This window comes from Dermochelys coriacea, chromosome 5, assembly GCF_009764565.3.
Source record: "Dermochelys coriacea isolate rDerCor1 chromosome 5, rDerCor1.pri.v4, whole genome shotgun sequence".
NCBI classification, from domain to species: Eukaryota; Metazoa; Chordata; order Testudines; family Dermochelyidae; genus Dermochelys; species Dermochelys coriacea.
Window position 1 is genome coordinate 22,220,576 of NC_050072.1, and position 21,081 is coordinate 22,241,656.

At 38.7% G+C, this 21,081-nt stretch overlaps 1 protein-coding gene across 4 annotated transcripts in view; it reads left to right on the plus strand.

Moving 5' to 3' along the window:
• The window catches only part of ZNF532 (zinc finger protein 532), an 88,972-nt gene that overhangs the window by 43,191 nt on the left and 24,700 nt on the right, over positions 1-21,081 (plus strand). For all 4 annotated transcript variants that reach the window (XM_038403733.2, XM_038403737.2, XM_038403736.2 and 1 more), the window contains 3 exons: positions 5,398-7,760; positions 15,446-15,627; positions 19,510-19,686. In XM_038403733.2, the coding sequence (XP_038259661.1) occupies positions 5,418-7,760; positions 15,446-15,627; positions 19,510-19,686 (2,702 nt within the window). In that variant the 5' untranslated portion in view covers positions 5,398-5,417. The remainder of the gene's footprint in view (positions 1-5,397; positions 7,761-15,445; positions 15,628-19,509; positions 19,687-21,081) is intronic.

Sequence of the window (21,081 nt, forward strand, 5' to 3'; positions counted from 1 at the left end):
CACTCAGGCTCTCTCCCTGCCCTCCCAGCAAACACACGCTCGGATACTTCCTCAGCAAGCAAACACACACACTCGGATACTTACCAGTCCCAGGCAAACTCCTGCTGTGAGCTGCTCTGCTGTCCCCGCTGCTCCGCTGGTTCGCTGCCGCTCAGCTGGTTCGCGAGGCTCTGGCTATTTTTAAACAGCCAGGCTTCCCTGACGCAAACACACAGACACCCTAATGCCCGCCCCCTGCAGGCTAGCAGCCAATCAGACACTCACTCAGGCTCTCTCCCTGCCCTCCCAGTAAACACACGCTCGGATACTTCCTCAGCAAGCAAACACACACACTCGGATACTTACCAGTCCCAGGCAAACTCCTGCTGTGAGCTGCTCTGCTGTCCCCGCTGCTCCGCTGGTTCGCTGCCGCTACCACAGTAGCACTTGCAAAGTCCATGGCAACTGAACTGATCTGAGGTGGCAGGCTAGTAAACGTAACTTGGTGATGGCTGAGCTTATTTAGTAGTGAGGAGTTTCACTGTTACTCTTTTTTAAAAAGAATTTTGTCAGGGTTTGTGTACAAAATAAAAATTATTGCTTAGATTAAATAATTGCAACATTTAACATGAAAATTCTACTTTATATTAAAACTTTCCTTTAAACCCCTTGGAAAGTCTCCTGCCTCTCTCATTTGTCTGCTGAGCAACCAATTCCACTGTCAGAAATATCAGCCATTTCTTGCCATGGAATGGCCAATTGTTGGCTCACCAAGAGTGATGTACAGTGGAAGTGCTGATGCTCCCAGGCTACCCAAACCCTTACAGAGCCCTATTACAAGTAGACTTGCAAATGTGTTTCTCAGATGACTGCCTGCCACATGAGAGCTAAATTCCTGGGCTGCACAAGGTTGTCTCCTGATTTTCATAGCACATAGGGTTTTCTATGTTAGATCAAACCAAAGATACCTCAGACCCAGTAGTATCCTGTCTCCAGAAATGGCCTATGCTTGCTGTTTCAGAGGAATGTAAATACCCAAGCATCAGTAAGATATCTGGGCATAGGTGCAGTCCTGGATGCAGTGTGGGTGGACTGATGGGTAGAAAGTGCCTTCCTGATACTTGTAGCTATCAGCTGAATGGTAGAAATGTGGGTTTCCAAAAGTGGCAGGATTGGACCCTCAAGTCACTGTACAGTCAAGATGGCAATTTTCCTGGTCTTTAGACTTTTATATTATCTGCCTGCCTTTTGAAGGTGTCCTTCACTAGTGTATCGGGGCACCAAACCCAGCAATTAGATATGCATTATTTTGTTCCCAGACACTTGTACTTACTATAACAAGACCGTAGCCCATCTCAGGATGGATGGTCAGTTCGTCTGTAAAAATCACATCTCAACTCATCTTAAAAACTTTTAAGGGAGCCCAGTCATCTGATGACATTACAGAGTTACAGAAACTGAACACACATTTTTAAATGTCACAAGCAAATAATTCTGTTGCAACTCGGTCTTGATTATCTGAAATGTAGTCCTGTCCCCCACCCCCATCATCTTTTCTAACTGTGGTCTGGGGAGCCTTCTGTGTGATCCATGGAACGTAATCTGTCATATTAGGGAAGCCTCTGTCATTCTTCAAAATAGTGATGATTTCTTCCAGATGTGGCCCAAGACAAGACTTGTAGGGCTTTTCTACATGGGGAACATTTTTCTAAAATTCTACTCTCTGTTTCTAAAACTAGTTAAGCCAAACAGATTTTAATGGCGGCTGAAGCCTTAGTATAGATTCATTTTTAAATCCTGAACCATTTTTACTGAACTGGTGTCAAAAAGCAGATTTTGAATTAAGTGTCAAATTTAAGGTGAAGAGCAGAATTCTCAGCTTTTGCAGTTAAATAGCTCAAGAGAACTGTATAGCAGTGAGTAGCATCAGTACATCTGAAACAAGTATGGGGCCTAAGGTCTCTGTTACAAACTTTTAAAAGTCTTGTCCTGTTTTATGTTTTTATTGCTGTGTATATATATACCTAAGCTCTCTCTTGTGGTAAGTTGGAGAAAGATAGTGGAGGGTTGACTTCATTGGAGCTGCACTGATTTACATCACCTAAGGCTCAGACCTTTGAATCTTCCTTGTATACCAGTAATGGAAGATATAGGCATGGGCTAGCTCAACTGGCTGATTATGTGGAGAAAAAAGTACTGAGGATAAAGGTGTGAAACAACATGTTTTGCATATTTCAGTACAGATGGAAGCACCAGAGAGGCAGGAAGGCTATTGAATAGTCACAGAGTTGCATGCTGTAGTTCCTGTATGCAGAATTATTGTATTAAAATAAGAAAAAAAAACCCAGTCAAGCAGTCCTATCCCATTTTTCTCCTTCAAAAACAAACAAACAAAACAGTCCCCCAAACAAAAAAGGAAAACCCAACCACCACCACCACAATAACCTGGTAAATTTGTTTATTTTATTTTTGTTTAATAACTCACTTATTTTACTTGTATCATGTCCTGAGTTGTGCTTCAATAAACCTAATCTGAGCAGCTTGCTAGTGATATCTCTCCAAGAGGGGATTAAGATATTTTAAATTCCACTGGAAACCAAAATTGGTGTATGTGGTCTGTAGGAGATCCTATGAATTTGTGGCCCAACATCCTGTTTTTCTCTGGTTGGGTTGTCAGTGGAATAGTTGAGAACTACTGTGTCCTTCCAACAGAAACATCTTCCAGTTGGATTTTAGCCATCTGTGTTGTACTATTTTGTTCAGGGTTAACGCTAACAAAGCTGGAGCCCCTGCAAAGCCATTTTATTGTTCTCCTTGCATACAAGGCCCAGAATTTAATAAGCAAGCTCTTTCTTCTTTCCACCCCATGCTGTGACCATGGCCTGATATGGGGTGGGGGAAGGGAAGTCTAGGTATTATGTTTAGACTAGGTATATGTATTTGTGGGAGGAGTTAAGTGAGTAGTGAGTGAAGATTTCTGGTTCATAGAAATAAAGAGGAATGTGTGATTTCCCCTAGTGATAAAGGGATGATACTCGCTAATAGTGCCCTCGTTCAATAAGTAGCAGCTTGTTCTCCATACCATGTACCCATCAAAGCACTGACGCACAAGCAATAAACATGTCACTAGTACTTCATTCTGTCTCAGGTGGGAACCCATGCCCTGACCCCTCCTGCAGATGTGGCAGCATTGTCTGAACCATCCCTGGTCTTGTTAACTATATGTGACAGGACCGAGTGCTCCCTTTTAATTGTGTCCTGTCAAACAGCTGGTTTAATGGTAGCAAGCAGAGCCCTCTGCGTATCTTGCACAGGAAGTAAGCATGCCATTAAATTCAAGCTCCTGACCCTTTCTTATCAGGTTTTCAGAGAGTTAGGACTTGTGTATATGGGGAAATTGACAGGCAGCTATAATGGAAAATCCCTGCATAGACTCACTGTTCTGAATTAAATATGACTTTATTCTGAAATAACTGCTCTGCTTTGGAAACAGAGTAGTTATTCCAGGCTAAAATCACTTTTATTCTGGAATAGAGTGTCTACATGGATGAGTTATTCTAGAATAGTTAAATTATACTGGAGTAGCAGTAGCAGAATAACTATTTCAGAATAGCTGTGCTGGTAATTTCTCCTGGATAGACAAGGCCTTTGCAAAGATTCTTCCCAGATGCTTATGAATTTGCACAAGGCAGATCTCTTATCTCAAGCACTAGGCAGTAGTTGAACTTTTGTCCATCTGAAGCTCCCAGGACAAACCCTGAGATTAGTTTTTGCTGCTTTGTTACAATCTGAGGGTCTGCTTCCTTATAGCCAAAAATGTTCCATTTTCATTAAAGAAAACTGGCTTGTCTGCCCAGTGTAGATCAGATATCATTACTTTACAAATGAGGTCAATACGGTATTTTTGTCTAGGGTGTGTTTATTTAAAGACCATCTGAAAAATGTTTCTGCATTACATTCACTGGTCAGGCAAATAGTGTTGGTATGCTATGTGTTTAAAAGCAGTTCAATTAACAGGATTTTAACCCTAGAGTATAGGGGGCCAAAAGGACCTTTACAGGTACTCCTCATACTCTAACCTTGTGAAAATGTTCTGGGGGCAGTTAATTAATAATCCACCCTTTTGTAAACTCAAAGGAATTTCAATCTGCCTAGTTTTTGCAGAGAAAAAGGAAAGATTGCAGGGCAGTGTCACAATTAACAAAGGGCAACAACCACAACAAAAGTACTTAAGTCAATGAGACTACTCACAGTACATAAATATAAGCATGTGTGTAAATCTTTGCAGGATCGGGGCCATAGTGGGTGACTGAAAATAGTCTGGAAAATAGCTTACTGAGGTAAACTCTTGAGAAGACAGTTCAAATGTCCAGTACTGCAAAGACCTCATGACCTTAATTGATTCAGTCACTAGATACGCTCAGTTGCTGTAGCCATGTTGGTCCCAAGGTATTAGAGAAACAAGGTGGGTGAGGTAATATCTTTTATTGGACCAGCTTCTGTTGGTGACAGAGACTAGCTTTCGAGCTACACAGAGCTCTTCCTCAGGTCTGGGAAAGGTACTCAAGAGGGTCACCGATAGTTTGATCTTGTATTTAGCTGAGACACAGTTGAGTACCATTCCCAGACCTGAAGAAGAGCGCTGTGTAGCTCAAAAGCTTGTCTCTCATTAATAGAAGTTGGTCCAGTAAAAGATATGACATCACCCATCTTGTCTCAGTCAGTAGATGTCAAATAATGGGCAACACTCCTCACTCTCTATTCCTTTGCCTATTTAATTGGAGTTGAACTTATCAACCTAAATATACTAAATTGGAATGAATCCTGATGGAACCTCTTTCATAGCTGTACTGAAAAGTGAATATTCTGGACATTCAAGTCATATAGAGGATAGTGTGATGGAAAAATGCCATTTTTTAAGAGTGCATTTGATTTATAGTCTTTGGGTATGTTCAGTGGTTTGACTAACAGTGAAAAGTACAAATGTGCAAGAGATCTAGGTTTTTAAGTTCCATGATGTAGAGGTGTCTGGCTGTAAGCACAGGAGTAGGGTGCTTTTGAAAGGAAAGTGTAAATCTAAAATAAAAGGGAAAATTATAATCCTCAAAAGCTTCTTTTGTGCTGGTCTCACAGTGTAATCATTCGGCGTGTTCACTTCGACCTGGACAGCTACTGGATAATTTCTAACCTCTGAAAAGAAATTGTGATTTATAACATTTCTATAGAATCATGGGTGAAATAAGTGTGGTAACACTTCGCAAAAACATTTGCAAACTATGTATAGGGGCATTATTTTTTTTTATTTTTTTATTTTTATATATATATATATATATATATATATATATATATATATATAGTATTAAAATATGGTTTTGATGTTTAAGGTACTGATATAAAGATTCTCTGCTCTTTTTACAGATTTGCTTCCAGACAAATACATGACCATGGGGGATATGAAGACCCCCGACTTCGACGACCTTCTTGCAGCCTTTGACATCCCAGACATGGTCGATCCTAAAGCAGCTATTGAGTCTGGACATGATGATCATGAAAACCACATAAAACAGAATGCTCATACAGATGAAGATTCTCATGTGCCATCATCATCAGATGTTGGTGTGAGCGTCATTGTGAAAAATGTACGTAATATTGAGTCTTCTGAAGGAGTGGATAAGGATGGCCACCATTCCACAGGCAATGGCTTACATAATGGTTTTCTAACAGCATCTGCTCTTGAAAGTTATGGTAAAGATGAAGGGAAGTGTCTGAAAGAGGAGGGGTCAGCTTCTGAGGCTACTCTGAAAGACTCAGCTTTCAACCAGTTTAGCCCAATTTCAAGTGCTGAAGAATTTGATGATGATGAAAAAATAGAGGTGGATGATCCTCCAGATAAAGAAGAGATGCGTGCAAATTTCAGAGCAAATGTGTTAACAGGATCGGTTTCTCAGCAGGAATATGACAAACTAAAGATGCTTGGAGGGGAAAACTTGATTAAACCTGGAATTCCAGCTTCAAGTAATGTAGATAAAAACAAAGGTGTTAAAAGAGAAACAGAAACAAACTCTGTGAATTTAAGTGTCTATGAACCATTCAAAGCCCGAAAAATAGAGGACAAATTGATGAAAGACAATTCTGAAAAGCTGCTTGAAAACAGGGTACTTGATGGAAAACTAGGTACTGAAAAAGGTGAAACAAATCTTGCCAGCATTTCACAGTCCAAAGCAAAGTCATCAGCAAAACTTTCTTCATGCATTGCTGCAATTGCAGCACTGAGTGCTAAAAAGGCAGCTACAGATACCAGTAACGAATTACAGTCTACTTCAAGAGAATCTTCTCCATTACCAAAAGACATGAATGAAAGTCCCCGGGCTATTGAGAAATCACCTGAATCTCAGAGTCTTATTGATGGTGCTAAAAAACCATCTATAAAACAACCCGATAGTCCCAGAAGTGTATCAAGTGAAAACAGTAGCAAAGGGTCTCCATCTTCTCCTGCAGGGTCAACGCCAGCCATTCCAAAAGTTCGCATAAAAACCATCAAGACTTCTTCTGGGGAAATCAAGAGAACAGTTACAAGGGTGTTGCCAGAAGTTGATTTGGACTCTGGTAAAAAGCCAGAGCAGACTGCTTCCATGGTAGCTTCCATGACATCTCTCCTATCCTCTCCAACTTCTGCTGCTGTTCTTTCTTCTCCTCCTAGGACACCTCTCCAGTCAGCAGTTGTCACCAATGCTGTTGCATCTGCAGAACTTGCACCAAAACAGGTCACTATTAAACCTGTGGCTACTGCCTTTCTCCCAGTTTCAGCAGTTAAAACAGCAGGATCACAAGTTATTAATCTGAAGCTTGCTAACAATACTACGGTGAAAGCCACTGTAATATCTGCTGCTTCTGTGCAAAGTGCCAGTAGTGCCATTATTAAAGCTGCAAATGCTATACAGCAGCAGACTGTTGTGGTGCCAGCATCAAGCCTTGCCAGTGCTAAACTTGTGCCAAAGACAGTCCATCTTGCCAACCTTAATCTTCTGCCTCAAGGTGCTCAAACCACCTCAGAACTCCGCCAAGTGCTAACAAAACCTCAGCAACAAATAAAGCAGGCAATAATTTCTGCAGCAGCCTCACAGCCTTCTAAAAAAGTGTCACGAGTCCAGGTGGTATCATCTCTGCAGAGTTCTGTAGTGGAAGCATTCAATAAGGTGCTGAGTAGTGTTAATCCTGTCCCAGTTTACGTCCCAAACCTCAGTCCTCCTGCCAATGCAGGTATAACATTACCAACACGTGGTTACAAGTGTTTGGAATGTGGTGATTCGTTTGCTCTCGAAAAGAGTCTGACACAGCATTATGATAGGAGGAGTGTGCGAATTGAAGTGACATGTAACCATTGTACAAAAAATTTAGTTTTCTACAATAAATGCAGTCTTCTTTCCCATGCGCGTGGACATAAGGAAAAAGGAGTTGTAATGCAGTGCTCCCATTTGATTTTAAAACCAGTCCCAGCAGATCAAATGATAGCGTCTCCTTCAAGCAATACTGCTGCATCTTCTACTCTTCAAAGCCCAATAGGAGTTGGCACACATACTGTAACCAAGATACAGTCTGGCATAACTGGAACAGTAATATCAGCCCCAGCAAGTACACCTATCATTCCAGCTATGCCTCTAGATGAAGACCCATCAAAACTCTGTAGACATAGTCTAAAGTGTTTGGAGTGCAATGAAGTTTTCCAAGATGAGACATCTCTTGCTACACATTTCCAGCAGGCTGCAGACACAAGTGGACAAGTAGAGTATCTTATGTTTAAATTCCAGTGTTTCAGCAATAAGAATAGGAGATTTGAATGTGTTTTTTTCTTTCACTTAAACATTCATACCTCATTTGAGAGAAATAATAAATGCTTGAAAAAATATTTTAAAAATAGAAAAAAAAACCTGCAAGCACAAAATAGTGAATGTCATTGTTTTCAGAATTAAGAGTATACTTTGTTGGAAAAATTTGATTTGATCCAGGTCTTAAAGTTTACATCTGTAAGGGTGATGGAGGTTTTTAAAATTAAGATTTAGCGAAGTTTCCAGGGCTTTGGAGTGGAGCCCGTGAAGCATCTCCGGAGCAGTGGAGCTGCAGGTTTTTGCCTGGAGCTGGAGTGGAGCCGAAGCACAGCTCCAAAGCCCTGGAAGTTTCTTAGAACTGTACCCTGAGATACTGAAATTGGTAATGATATTCACTGAGAATTTGTAGTGATCCTTTTTTATGCTTTGGAATTTAAATATACAATGGAATCCACTTAATTGGCACCCTCCTTAACAGTACACACACTTAATGGGAACGATTGTCTTATGGTTGATTGTGTCTTTGATTTGATTTCGATTTCGATTACTTATAGTGCCGTAAGTGTGCTAGGCGCTTATTTGGGTGCTACGGTGACTCTAGGCAATGAATAAATGGCACACTAACTCTATTTAAATGATGTGCCTGCTGTGCAGGCCTTCTGAAAAGAGGAGTGAAAAGTTGTGTTTGCTAGCATATATTTCCAGCTGTGTGCCCATTTGTTTTCTTGTGACTGCTTTCTTTCTCTCTTATGATTGCTAAAATGAGTCAAATTTATCTTAATATAGTATTTTAAAAATGTTGTGTACATTGCATAATTTACCTAAACTTATTAAATAAAAGTGAAATAAACCAATGCACAATGTAGTCTATAAGCCTCTGATAATTGAGACCATTGCTTAATTGGCATATTTGGATTTTCCTTGGGGTGTGCCAATTAAAAAGGATTCTACTGTATTTCAAAGCATGTGGCTGGCTTTCGTGTTGCAGCTTCCTGTTATGTGTGAATGGAAAGCCAGTAAATACACTCAGATCGACAGAGACGGAATAACATTCTTCCTCCTATGGGCAACGGCAGGGATAGACTTGCTGAGATTTTGCACTTAGTAAGAAATCCTCTGATAGTACAGACGCAGATGGCTTCTGCAAGGGCCTCCATATTACGTAAGACACATTGTGTGGGACTGTGCTGGTGGGATGTCTGTGAAACAACACTTTGTACTCATCACCTGAAGTAGCCCTGCATATTAAGGTAGATGAGTGTGGAAACACTGAATCCAGGATTGCTTGGATTATGTGACACAGTAGCAGATGCTATTCCAGCTATTAGCTGGGATAATAGTTACAAAGGGCCTGCAGTGAAATCTCATGGCCTTACTGTGGGTTGATGTGTGGATTCCCACCCTTGGAATGCTGTAGAGATCCCTGCATAAAGTCTGATTATTTAGGCTTTGGGCGAAGAAGATGGAATGATGAATTTTCACCCTTAGGTCCCACTATAATTTTGAACGAAGTGTTTAACCAGTTATTGGCATGGTTGACTCTAAATATATTTTGTGCCCATGCGCAACATAACTAAAACTCCGTAACTGGTCAGCTAACCCTGTCAGAGGCCTAGGCTGGCATACAGTTGGCTTTTTTGTAACTAATCCATTACTATTATTTATATTATGGTAGTGCCTAGGAACCCCAACCAAGGCCCCATTGGGCTTGGCACTGTAAAAGCAAGTAAGAAAGAAGACATTCCCTGCCCCAGAGAGCTCAGAAGCTACATATCAGACAGGACCTGTGGAGTGCGGGTGGGCTGGGAGGATGAGGTAAGGATAAAATGAACAGAGTTGAGCAGAAAAGCATGAAAAAAAGCATGATCCATCATGCCGGATTTTTGTTGATGGTTTTTGCCAGGGTGGGCAAAGCAACCTAATCATGTTTGTATAATCGACGTGGCTTGTGCTGTTTCCTCCCAGTTGTCCCTAAACTAGGATGTTCTTGCCTAATGTGCTACTATTCTGTGCTGTGTGCATATCTTTTGGACACATTTTCCTCTGCTGAGGCCTATGGGACAGCTGCCCAGATTTCCCCAGAATGTATTAATATAAACATGAGTAGGCAGAGGTGTGGACATTCAAATACAGTTGTGAAGGCAGAAAAGCTGCTATGGGGACACAAACTAGACTGTATTGCATATAACCTGTGAACAACTTGGCTGTCTCTAACCGGTAACAAAACCTCTAAAAGTTTAAGTGTTGACAAGGCCTTAGTGTCTGGCCATGTGATATTCTGTTTTCAAAGAAAAAAAATCCAAGCATTTTAGCTACATCAGTCTCTATTATTTCAGTGAGCCACTGCAAGGGCAGAAAGTTTTAATTTTAATTCTTTTTTTTTTAAAGGGCACTGATAATAAATAGGGTTTAAATATTATAAATCTCTGTTGTTTGCAAAATCCTCTTTTAAAAAAATGAATTATTTTTCCTATTTATTGTGGTCTTTTTCCTTTGTCAGACATGGTTTCAACCTCTCTGACCACTTTTTTATATTTGTGCATTATTACATTCAGTAGTATTACAACTGAGATGGAATGCCCAACATGAAAGCAGCTTAAATGAATACCACCACTTCAGTAACAACAGTTTTCAGAGTAGCAGCTGTGTTAGTCTGTATTCGCAAAAAGAAAAGGAGTACTTGTGGCACCTTAGAGACTAACAAATTTATTAGAGCATAAGCTTTCGTGAGCTACAGTATATCACATTTTTCTGACGAGATATGTTTTTGTGCGCTATCATCAATCAGTGTAAGCACTGTTGTGGGAATAGTGTTTGTTGCAGAAGGACATTGTCCAAAAATTAATAATTTTTGAATTTTTCTCTCTGATTATAATATCTCTTTAGAAACTTGAAAGAGGAATATTATTTCATTGACTTTTGATCTTCCTTTTACCTCGCACTGGCTTGTTATTGTAAAGTTGCTCAAGAATGTGGGTTGCTAGACTGATTTGTTTCTTGGGGCCGTGGGGGGTAGAGAGGAAGTCGGAAAAGGTGGATTGATTGGGGAGGAGCTGGTAAGATCATGTGGAATTATTTGGATTTTGCAAACAAATAGAAAGCACAGTAACTCTTATATGGGGGTTACCAATCTTCACAGTGTCCTTTTAACTGTTCTTGCAGTGCAGTTAGCACAAATGTTGTGTTTTGGTTTAGTCTAGATAACAATTTTTTCTTTTTAAAAATATTTCTCAGAAAGAGATTAGAAGGTTTCTTTTAAAAACTATCCAAAAAAATCCACCAGTCTAACGGTTTGAATATGGAGGTCCTTCTCCACATATTACTGGAACGCTTCCTTATTATTTTATGAAAGATCCACACAAACCACCACAGAAACGGACTATGTGTCTAATACTGTAGATGAATACGTGAATAAGGGCTTATCTACATGGCAGTATAGGACTATGTCAGTTTGAAGTAGGTACCGTTTAGAGCATGCCAGCAGGGCGTACGTGGAGCATTTAGAGTGCTTCACAAATTACACCCGCTTAGAGGTATTTGCCACAGTGTGTAGACAAGCCCTAACTTTACTCACGTAAGTAGTCCCATTGAACTCAATGGGCCCACTCATGTGTAAGTGCGGGATTGAGTCAGTGGGCTATATAGAGAAGATAGTGAACCTGAAGTAATAAAATGTTCAGGTAAGATAGGCTTAGAGGTATAACTGCATAGCGCTCATGGAAGCTGTGTAGCCAGTACCCCTTAATATGACTTAACTGGTCTTGTGGGTTTTTATTTCTCCTCACCACCATTTTCCCCCAAGCTTCTTCCTCCTTACTCCTAGATCCTAATGCTTGTAATGCTTGTCACACTGAGAAAAACATGGTTTGCTCTTATGTGGGTTGGAATGATAGAAGTGAAAATTCAGGCTCACCTTAAGCCCAACGTAAAGTGTTAAGCAGAAGTGTTGGCTTTTAGAATTCCCTGGTAGTGTCTTCTTGTAAGCAGCTACAATTACACATATTTTCTACACTTGTTAAAGTAGCAAACTGCCTACTTTGACAACTAGTATTGCTGGAGTTTTGTGACATTCCGGAGTGTTAGTGTTGTAGACTAATTATGCAAACTGCTTGCTGGCACTTCTGAAATTGAGGAATACTTAGTGGGATTGGTAATGGTGTTTGGCTTTTCTGTGGCGTAACATCCAGGTTTTCTTTTGTAGTGCTGCAAACAAAGATACTTTGGAAGGAATATGAAAAATCCATATATTTCTATTATTGGAATAAGAAGTTTTGTTTTGCCATTTTCTTATGTAATCAAAGAATACTCCAGATTCTCCACTATTGTATTACTGCTTGTTAATACGTAGATGGCAAAAGATAAATTGTGGCAGTGGTACTGAAGCTCAATAAATGTGGTAAGAATATTTTAAATAGAGTTATGGTTAGTCAGGCTTTTGCCCTTAAGCCTGTGATGAACACAAAATTAAAACCCCACGTTAGTTCTATTAGTAATGGAAGTCATAATTCAGTGTTTCAGGAATTATTTACTGGGACAATTAATTACAAATATTTGGCTTTTTAAAGTGTGTGTGTGTGTGTGTGTGTGTGTGTGTGTGTGTGTGTGTGTGTAAAATGAGGACATTTTGTGGCACATGCTTAGAACAAGCCCATGTTCCAACATATAGGGCCATCAGGATTATAAAGTAAAGTTTAAGAGTGAGCTGCATAAAATTAAACTCCCTAATTCAGTGTAGCATTCAAGATACTTCATGTTAACATTCTTCTTTAAAATAAAACTATATATAATTTTTTCTGGGTTTGCATAGGTCCTCAAAAGCATTTAGACTGAGATCCTGCATTATGAAAGAAATAAAAATGAACTTACTTTGTCTCTTGTCAGGTTTCTAAAATTAGAGAGTGTACAAAATAGCATCTTTAAAAAATAATTCCTTTACAGGTGAAATACTGGCCTCATTGAAGTCAAAGGCAAAATTCCCATTAGCGTCAATGAAGCCAGGATTTCATCTTAAATATTTAGGGTCTGATCCTGCAATCCTACTCAGATAAGCAATCCTTATTGGAATATGCCTGTGACCGTGGTGGAGAATCACCATAATATTAATAAAAAGTATATTCCATGTTAGAATAAGCATAACATTCTCAAACTGTTAAATTGTTTGAGGGTTTACTTTGGTTCATGGTATTTACTAATATTCTTTCAAAAAAACAAATAAACCCCTTAATGTTATCTTTCACAGTAACTATTAAGGGCCTGTTCTTGTAGTTAGTATCAAAACTCTGACTTAAGTGGGAGCAGGTTTAGGCCCTAACTTTACATGGGTGCATAGATTCAATTGCCAATAATGATGAGTCAGCACCACATTTAAGCTACTTATAACTAGGGCCCTACCAAATTCACGGTCCATTTTGGTCAACTTCACGGTCATAGGATTTTAAAAATTGTAAATTTCATGATTTCACATATTTAAATCTGAAATTTCACAGTGTTTTAATTGTAGGGGGTCCTGACCCAAAAAGAAATTGTTGGAGGGTCGCAAGGTTATTGTAGAGGGGGGTTGTGGTACTGCTATCGTTACTTCTGCGCTGCTGCTGGCGGCAGCACTGCCTTCAGAGTTGGGCACCCTGCCAACAACTGCCACTCTCTGGCCGCCCAGCTCTGAAGGGAGCACAGAAGTAAGGGTGGCAATACCTCAACCCCCCTAAAATAACCTTGCAACCCCCCCACAACTCCCTTTTGGGTCAGGAACCCCAGTTTAAAAACGCTGGTCTTCCCCTGTGAAAGCTGTACACAAAAGACCCTGATGTGTTTTTCATGGCTGTGAATTTGGTAGTGTCCTACTTATAACATTCTACTTTTGTGCTTACAATTGCAATTTTGATTCTGCTGTTATGACTATAATTGCAACATACTGTGAGGGAGCAGCTTTGGACTTTACTATGAAATACAAAATTATTCAAAGGAAAATGGTCCAGAATTGGAGGAGATGGTCGTTTTCATATTATGCCTCCCATTTGCAGGGGACAGACTCTTTTACAGCAAGAATAAACACACTGTGTTGTATTATTTCATAATTACAATTTTGTTTAATCAGTAGTTCAATAAGTCTGTTTGTAATACAAATTGATAGAGGATTTTTTGTTTTGCGTTTTAGCAAAACATGCACATCATTATTCCAAGGGTGAAGTTTTCAAAAGTCTTATTTTCAAAAGCGCCTACATCACTTAGGAGACTCGATTTTATTTTCAAAAGTGCCTAAGTCCCTCGAGTATAAGTCCCACTGAAAGTCAAGGGGCACTTTTGACAATTTGACCCTAAAATCCATTAGAGTAGAAACTGAACATTTTAAAAGTTGTACTTTCTCACAGACGATGACCTGCTTACTCTAATTTTTTTCGCGAAGAAAAAATAGAAATACCAAAAAGCACCAGAAGCCCTGTACGTTAGCTATCCATTATTTATGTATATCATAGCTTGGTTTAAAGTGTAGGACCTAAGAGATTTCCTGATTTTGGTTTTTAGTTTAATTTCAGGCTTCAGCTTGGGGCTTGTAGCTTTCTGCCTTGGGTCAATCACTTATTATTAATTACTTTTTATTATTTTATTATAACTAGCTTGTTATTAAAAACAAACAAAGTATTAAAAAGAAGAATTAGGGATCCTGTTCTGCAAAGACTTAACATCCAATACTTAATTTTAAGCATGTGAATAGTTGAAGTCATTGGAACCATTCATGTGCTTAAAGTCAAGCACAGACCATAAATCTGTCCAGGATTGTAGCCTAGCTATTTAGAGATGCTTTTTTGCATTTATGTAACTAAAACCTATATGGGCCAGATTCACAGGTACTCTTCAGCCTCTTTGTGCCTCTCCAGTGATGGAAAGGAGCTGTAAACCCAATTTAAATCTGTGTTTACATCTGATTTACATCGTTTGCATTCCATCACTGGAATGGCACAAAGTAGCCAAAAAGTGCTAGTGATTCTGACTTGACAAGTAATCAGCATGTACTAAAGGATTTTAGTTAGTGAGTTAGTTTGAAAACCAAAAATAATTGGTTGAGATTGGGAAAGTGGCTACTGCACTTACAGAGACTCCTTTTCAAAAAAAAAAAGCTTTAGAAATGTTTTACATAAATTTAATTCTTATTTACATGTGCAATATTTACAATGCATACACAATACTCTGGTCTTGTGGGTAAATATATTTAAAACCACCTTTAAAAAAAAATTAACCTCCCCCCCAATAAGTGGTACTCTGAATGTTAAATTAAAAAACAACGTAAGCAAGGAGATATAAAAGTAAAGATAACACACCATATTTAAGTTTATTTTGGTGGCGAAGATTTTTCTGTTGTGCTCTGAGTTAAGAACATAAATATAGTTGACATGGACCTTTCGGCACCTTCACAGTGCCAGAGTGGTGTGTAAAGGTTTATATCAGGCCCAGAATGTCCAATTTAGAGGCCTCTGTTTTACAAAGGGATCCAGGACTAGGGCCTATATCTGAATTTGCCTGCTCTTGTTTGTTTATATCACAACCATAACACGGGTTTTTTTAAATGTGCTGTAATGTTTGACAGAAGAAAGCATATCGTTGAACCAAACCATTTGTTTTATCTATTTTGCTTTATCATTTAGAAGACTTGCAATATCTGCCAGATGCTGCTTCCTAACCAGTGCAGTTTTGCATCACACCAGAGAATTCATCAGCATAAATCTCCATATACGTGTCCTGAATGTGGCGCAATCTGCAGATCGGTCCACTTCCAGACCCACGTCACTAAGAACTGCCTACATTACACACGAAGAGTTGGTTTTCGGTCAGTATGATTACACGTGTAACTAAAATAGTTTGTCAGTTTATATATATATATATATATATATATATATATATATATATATATATATATATAAAGTTTTTCAAACTTAAACTGAAATAGTTTCTCTTTATTGTGACAGTTGCTTGCAAGATGCTGCTTTATTATTTTAAAGTTGTCATGGCTACAGTACTATTTGTATTACACATTTTGGGATAAAAATTTTTGCTGGATGTCAGCTATGCATTTGGGCATGTGCTTATGTATGGTACTCAATCAGAATACCACTAATTTCATGCAGCCATGAGATGTCATATTAAGGCATACAGTTTCAAGCTAATGAATTCAGACGTTTTACTAATTTAGTTTCTTTAAAAAAAAAACATAAGCTGACTTTTAGGTAGTCTTGGTAAAATAATGATAATCTTTTTTGTATTTACTGCTATACTGTATCTTTAAAGCACTGATGGGTGTATTCCACCTGTCTATCAGATACAGAAGGAAACTTTATTTTTCTCCCTCTCTTGTTCTCACTCTTTTTCCCCAGTTGGGGAAGTCCAGGTTCCCACTGCTGGATTTACCATTACATTATACTTTAAACCAGTTCACATTGTCCATCAGAGAGTGCAACAGTCTGCTACTTTGGCTCTTCGTTGAGAGTCTTTAATTCCAGTTTCAGAGTGGTAGTCGTGTTAGTCTGTATCAGCAAAAAGAACAAGGAGTACTTGTCTCTAAGGTGTCACAAGTACTCCTCGTTCTTTTTAATTCCTGTGTTTCCCCTAAATTTTCTGCTGGGAAGCAACTGTCAGTGGAGTAACAAGGATTGGAGGAGTATCAAGGAAACCTCTAGCCTTGCACTGAGCAGCCTTGAAACTCTGTCAGTCCCTAGATTTCCACCAACACTCAGACCAGCACCAAGACAACAGCTCAGAATAGCCTCTCTTTTCCGAGCTCCTACAGCAGACCTCTGCATAGCACTTCAATATAGTCTTGCAGTCAGTCTTAACTGGCTTCCTAAAGATAGAGTGGTGTGATATAGAATCCCACCAGCCGATAGTATGTCTTCCCCTCAAGGAAACACAGTTCAGTTATCAGGATGGCTGAGAAGTTTTCTGTTAAGGTTACTCTGAGGGGAGGATGAAGTCTTTTTACTGCATCTAGGCAGATGTTGTGGCAGGATCTTTCTGGTTTTGGTGACCTGGGTAGGTGAGGCCAAAGATTCATCTCTCATCTGCCCTAAAGTCTCTTTGGATTATTCTCTCTCTCCTTCTTCCCCTTCTCCTGAATAATCAGGGGTGTTCGGAAGAAGGGGGAGGTTTCTGATGTGTCTTCCATCCCCAGCCAATTCCCTTCCTATACTTCAGTCACCTGTGGGACTCAGATGCAACATCTTCCTCAGAGACACCTGGCCTCTACCTATATGGCCGTTGCAATCAGAAGACCCCCTCATAGTCAGAATCTACTTTCCACAATGAATCAGGACAATGATGCTAGATTATCTAGGATTTCTCTTCAAAACCCTATGAGAAACTGTCTGAACCCCTCACCACAATCTGTGTCAAAGTTCCTTTTCTCCTCTCCATCCAATGATCCTAAAACAAAAATATCCAAGACAATCAAGAATCTATCTTCTTCCTCATTAGAACCCTCATAATCAACACCAAACTTTCTCTTGAGGAAGGATGTATTTCCTCCTGCCTTTCTGAACAGTGTCTGATAATTTAAGGAAGCTGTTTGATGCCAGTGATCTAGACTAGCTGATTGAGCTAATTAAATTGAGGAAATTCAGCTCACTTGACTCAAGCTGGATTCTCTCAAACTGAGGGGAAAAAAGCTGCTGCAACAGTGAGTCCAGGAGGGGGGACCTGGACCTGGACCTGAGGGGGACCCAGATCTTCAGCAGAGCTACTTCTGTATTCAGGCAGACATGCAGACTATAGTCAGCAGTGGATGCTTATATTTGTGGATTATTTTATTTATAAGGAAAAAAACTCATGGCAAGAAAAAAAATCCTCTTGAATGTGATATCACTAGCACATTAGAAGTAGAACTAATATGAGTTAAATATAAAAAGATGATGATACTTAAGACTTAGTGTTGTGGAGAGTTGTGTGTCTGTAGTTAAGATGGAAGGTCGTTTTTATTTATAAGTTTCATTTGAGCTCCTCCCATCTTTAACAGATTTAAGCCAAATCACCTGAAATTTCACATGTATGCTGTTATGCTGAAGTAGAGGTTTTTTAGAAATCTGGAGGTATCTCAGAGATGATGCGTTTGTGAGATAAGAGGGCTCAAAAATTGTGCTTTCACTTTTCAAAAAGTTTCCTAATTCTTTTGGCTTGCCATATCTGAAATATGGCATATTGTTTCCTATATCATCATGCTATCTCTCTTCCATAAGATCACCGTATCTCTAAAAGGATATAACAGACATAGAAGGAGTTCAGAGATGGGTAACGAAAATAATTAGAGGCATGGAAAATCTTCCATAAGAAGAGAGATTTAAAAGGTAGGAACTGTTTAGCTTAGAGAAGATACGAACAGGTAGATACATGATAGATACAAAATAATAAATGATATAGTGAAGGTAAATTGAGTGAATTTACCCTTTCTCTCTTAATATGAAAAGAAGGGGACAGTTAATGAAATTGGAAGCGAATTTAAAACCAATAAAAGGATTTTTTTTTAAATGCAATGCATAATTGGTCTGTGGAACTCATTGCCAACATGGAGGCCAACAGATTAGTGGGTGTCAAAAGGATTGGTCATTTATATGGCTAACGAGAAGTTCCATAATTATATTAGATAGAAATAAAGTTTGGAAGGGATATAAACCTTCATTCTTCAAGTGAACTTCCAAAAGATTGGGGTTAGTAAGAAACTTTCCCTGTAAGCAAGTTATTCCATAATTGTCCACTACCGGGTTATTTTTGGAACTTCTTTGAAGCAGCTAATACTGGAGAGAGAACACTGGACTAAATGGGCCACTGACTTGATCTAGTATGGAAATTCCTGTGTTTTTATATTAACTCAATTTATGTTACTTCCTTTGCTGTAGATTGAATTGTGGGAAGGTGTCAGAGACACTAAGAATTCAAAGGCATATTTTAGAAAAATATTTTCAGAATTCCAACCTGATATTTAGAAAAGATTGTAAAGCTCCTGTGTAGTCACCCTGAATTTAAGTTTACTCTTCTCTGTCCAAATATTGATTTAACTATGTACAGAGAAAAATCACTCGTTAAGAAAACATTTTCATTAAAATTAAACCTGAATACATATAATAAAGTTGTTATTCTTTTTGTATTTCATTTTTGGTAGCTTCTAGATTGCAATATGGTTCTTCATACAATCCCCTACTCCTGATAAAAATGTATTTTCTAAGGCCTATAGTGTCTAAAAAGTTCTTGTTTATAATCAACAGAAGGAGTAGATTCTATTGGCCATTCTGTCTATTGTTGGCATAACGCTATTATCAAATCTTGTCCTCTGGCTTTAGATCTTGCAAATTAATTATTGTTATCTTTTTTTCTTTTTTAGGTCTATAACCACTTTGTTTCTGTTGGATCTTAATGTGTGATTTGTACTTTCCAGTATTATTGTAGCCGTGTCAGTCCCAGGATATTAGAGAGACAAGGTGACTGAGGTAACATCTTTTATTGGAACAGTTGTCTCTCTCACCAACAGAAGTTGGTCCAGTAAAAGCTATTACCTCACCCACCTTGTCTCTCTGATTTGTACTTTGTTAACCAATCAAATCATGTGATTGTATCCGATTGAATACATAATCCTCCCTCCTCCACCTGCCTAAAACCCAGTTTTGATTCCACTTATTTTAGTACACTTTTGTGTTATGTTAGATTGACTTTTCCTCTTCCCTTACAGCTGTGTACATTGCAATGTTGTGTACTCTGATGTTGCTGCACTCAAGTCTCACATTCAAGGTTCTCACTGTGAAGTCTTCTACAAGTGTCCTATCTGTCCCATGGCATTTAAATCTGCACCCAGCACACATTCCCATGCCTATACACAACACCCTGGTATCAAGATAGGAGAACCAAAGTAAGCAATATTAATCTTTTGCTCTTACTCTAATGCTATATTTTAATAACCAGTACAATTACATTCTCTATTGTATTTATAATGTTAAAAGTCACATACTGCATAACCAGCAATTTATCATCCTGTTGATAATGTGTGGAGTACGCCACATTTTCTAGTCATTTATTTGGCAAAGATAAGATTTCCATGCACATAACAATAAGATTTTTTTAACCAGAGCACAGAAAACTTGATACACTGCTGCCAAGAAACTACCTGTATTCAGTCTTGCTCAGTGTTTTTTTTTCATTGTTAAACTAAATGATTTTAAATCAGCTGCATTTTTTATCATGAACTAGAGTAACAGTAGTGACAGTCGAAATGATTAACATATTTGCTGTTTTTGAAGTGTGTTGAGACATGTATAATTCTAACAGAGTACTGTTTCTGTCTAATGTTCTATTTGCAGGCATAAAACTACAATCTGGGGAAAACATGATGGTCACTGACATTTATTTCACAGCATGACACAAGAACTAGGGATCACCAAATTAAATTAATAGGCAGCAGGTTTAAAACAAATAAAAGGAAGTATTTCTTCACACAACGCACAGTCAACATGTGAAACTCCTTGCCAGAGGATGTTGTGAAGGCCAAGATCATAATAGGGTTCAAAAAAGAACTAGATAAATTCATGGAGGATAGGTCCATCAATGGCTATTAGCAAGGATGGTCAGGAATGGTGTCCCTAGCCTCTGTTTGCCAGAAGCTGGGAAGGAGCAACAAGGGATGGATCACTTGATGATTACCTGTTCTGTCTATTCCCTCTGAGGCACCTGGCGCTGGCCATTGTCAGAAGACAGGATACCGGGCTAGATGGAACTTTGGTCTGACCCAGTAGGGCCATTCTTATGTTCTTATACTATTATTCATTAATTAGTAAAATAATTGCAGGTTTATGCTCTGATTTAATAAAGGTATTTTCATAACTTTTTACAGTGCAATAATATTATTGATAAATTGACATAACAATCATCAGTGTCTGACTTGATTCTGATGTAAAACTTAGAATACAATGTACAGGTGAATCAGCAAGTATTTTGCTTACAGTGATAAGTCATGCATATTATAATTGCTCTGCAGGACAAAAGTGTAATATTATGGTTTTGTGGAAATGGTCTCTAATTTAGGATGCAAACACCACAAGACTTAAAGAAATTAGAAACTAGTATAATGTCTCTCTGATTATGTTAAATTTGGTCCACACTTTCTCGACTGTCACCCATGTCAACCAGCATTCAGAGGTACTAGAGAAATTGGAGTAATTTTTTACATACATCTAGTCCCTCAGTTCTTCTCTCCCAAGCTTCTCTATAGCTCTGCCTTTCAAACTGAACAGAAAGAGCCCTTGCTTTC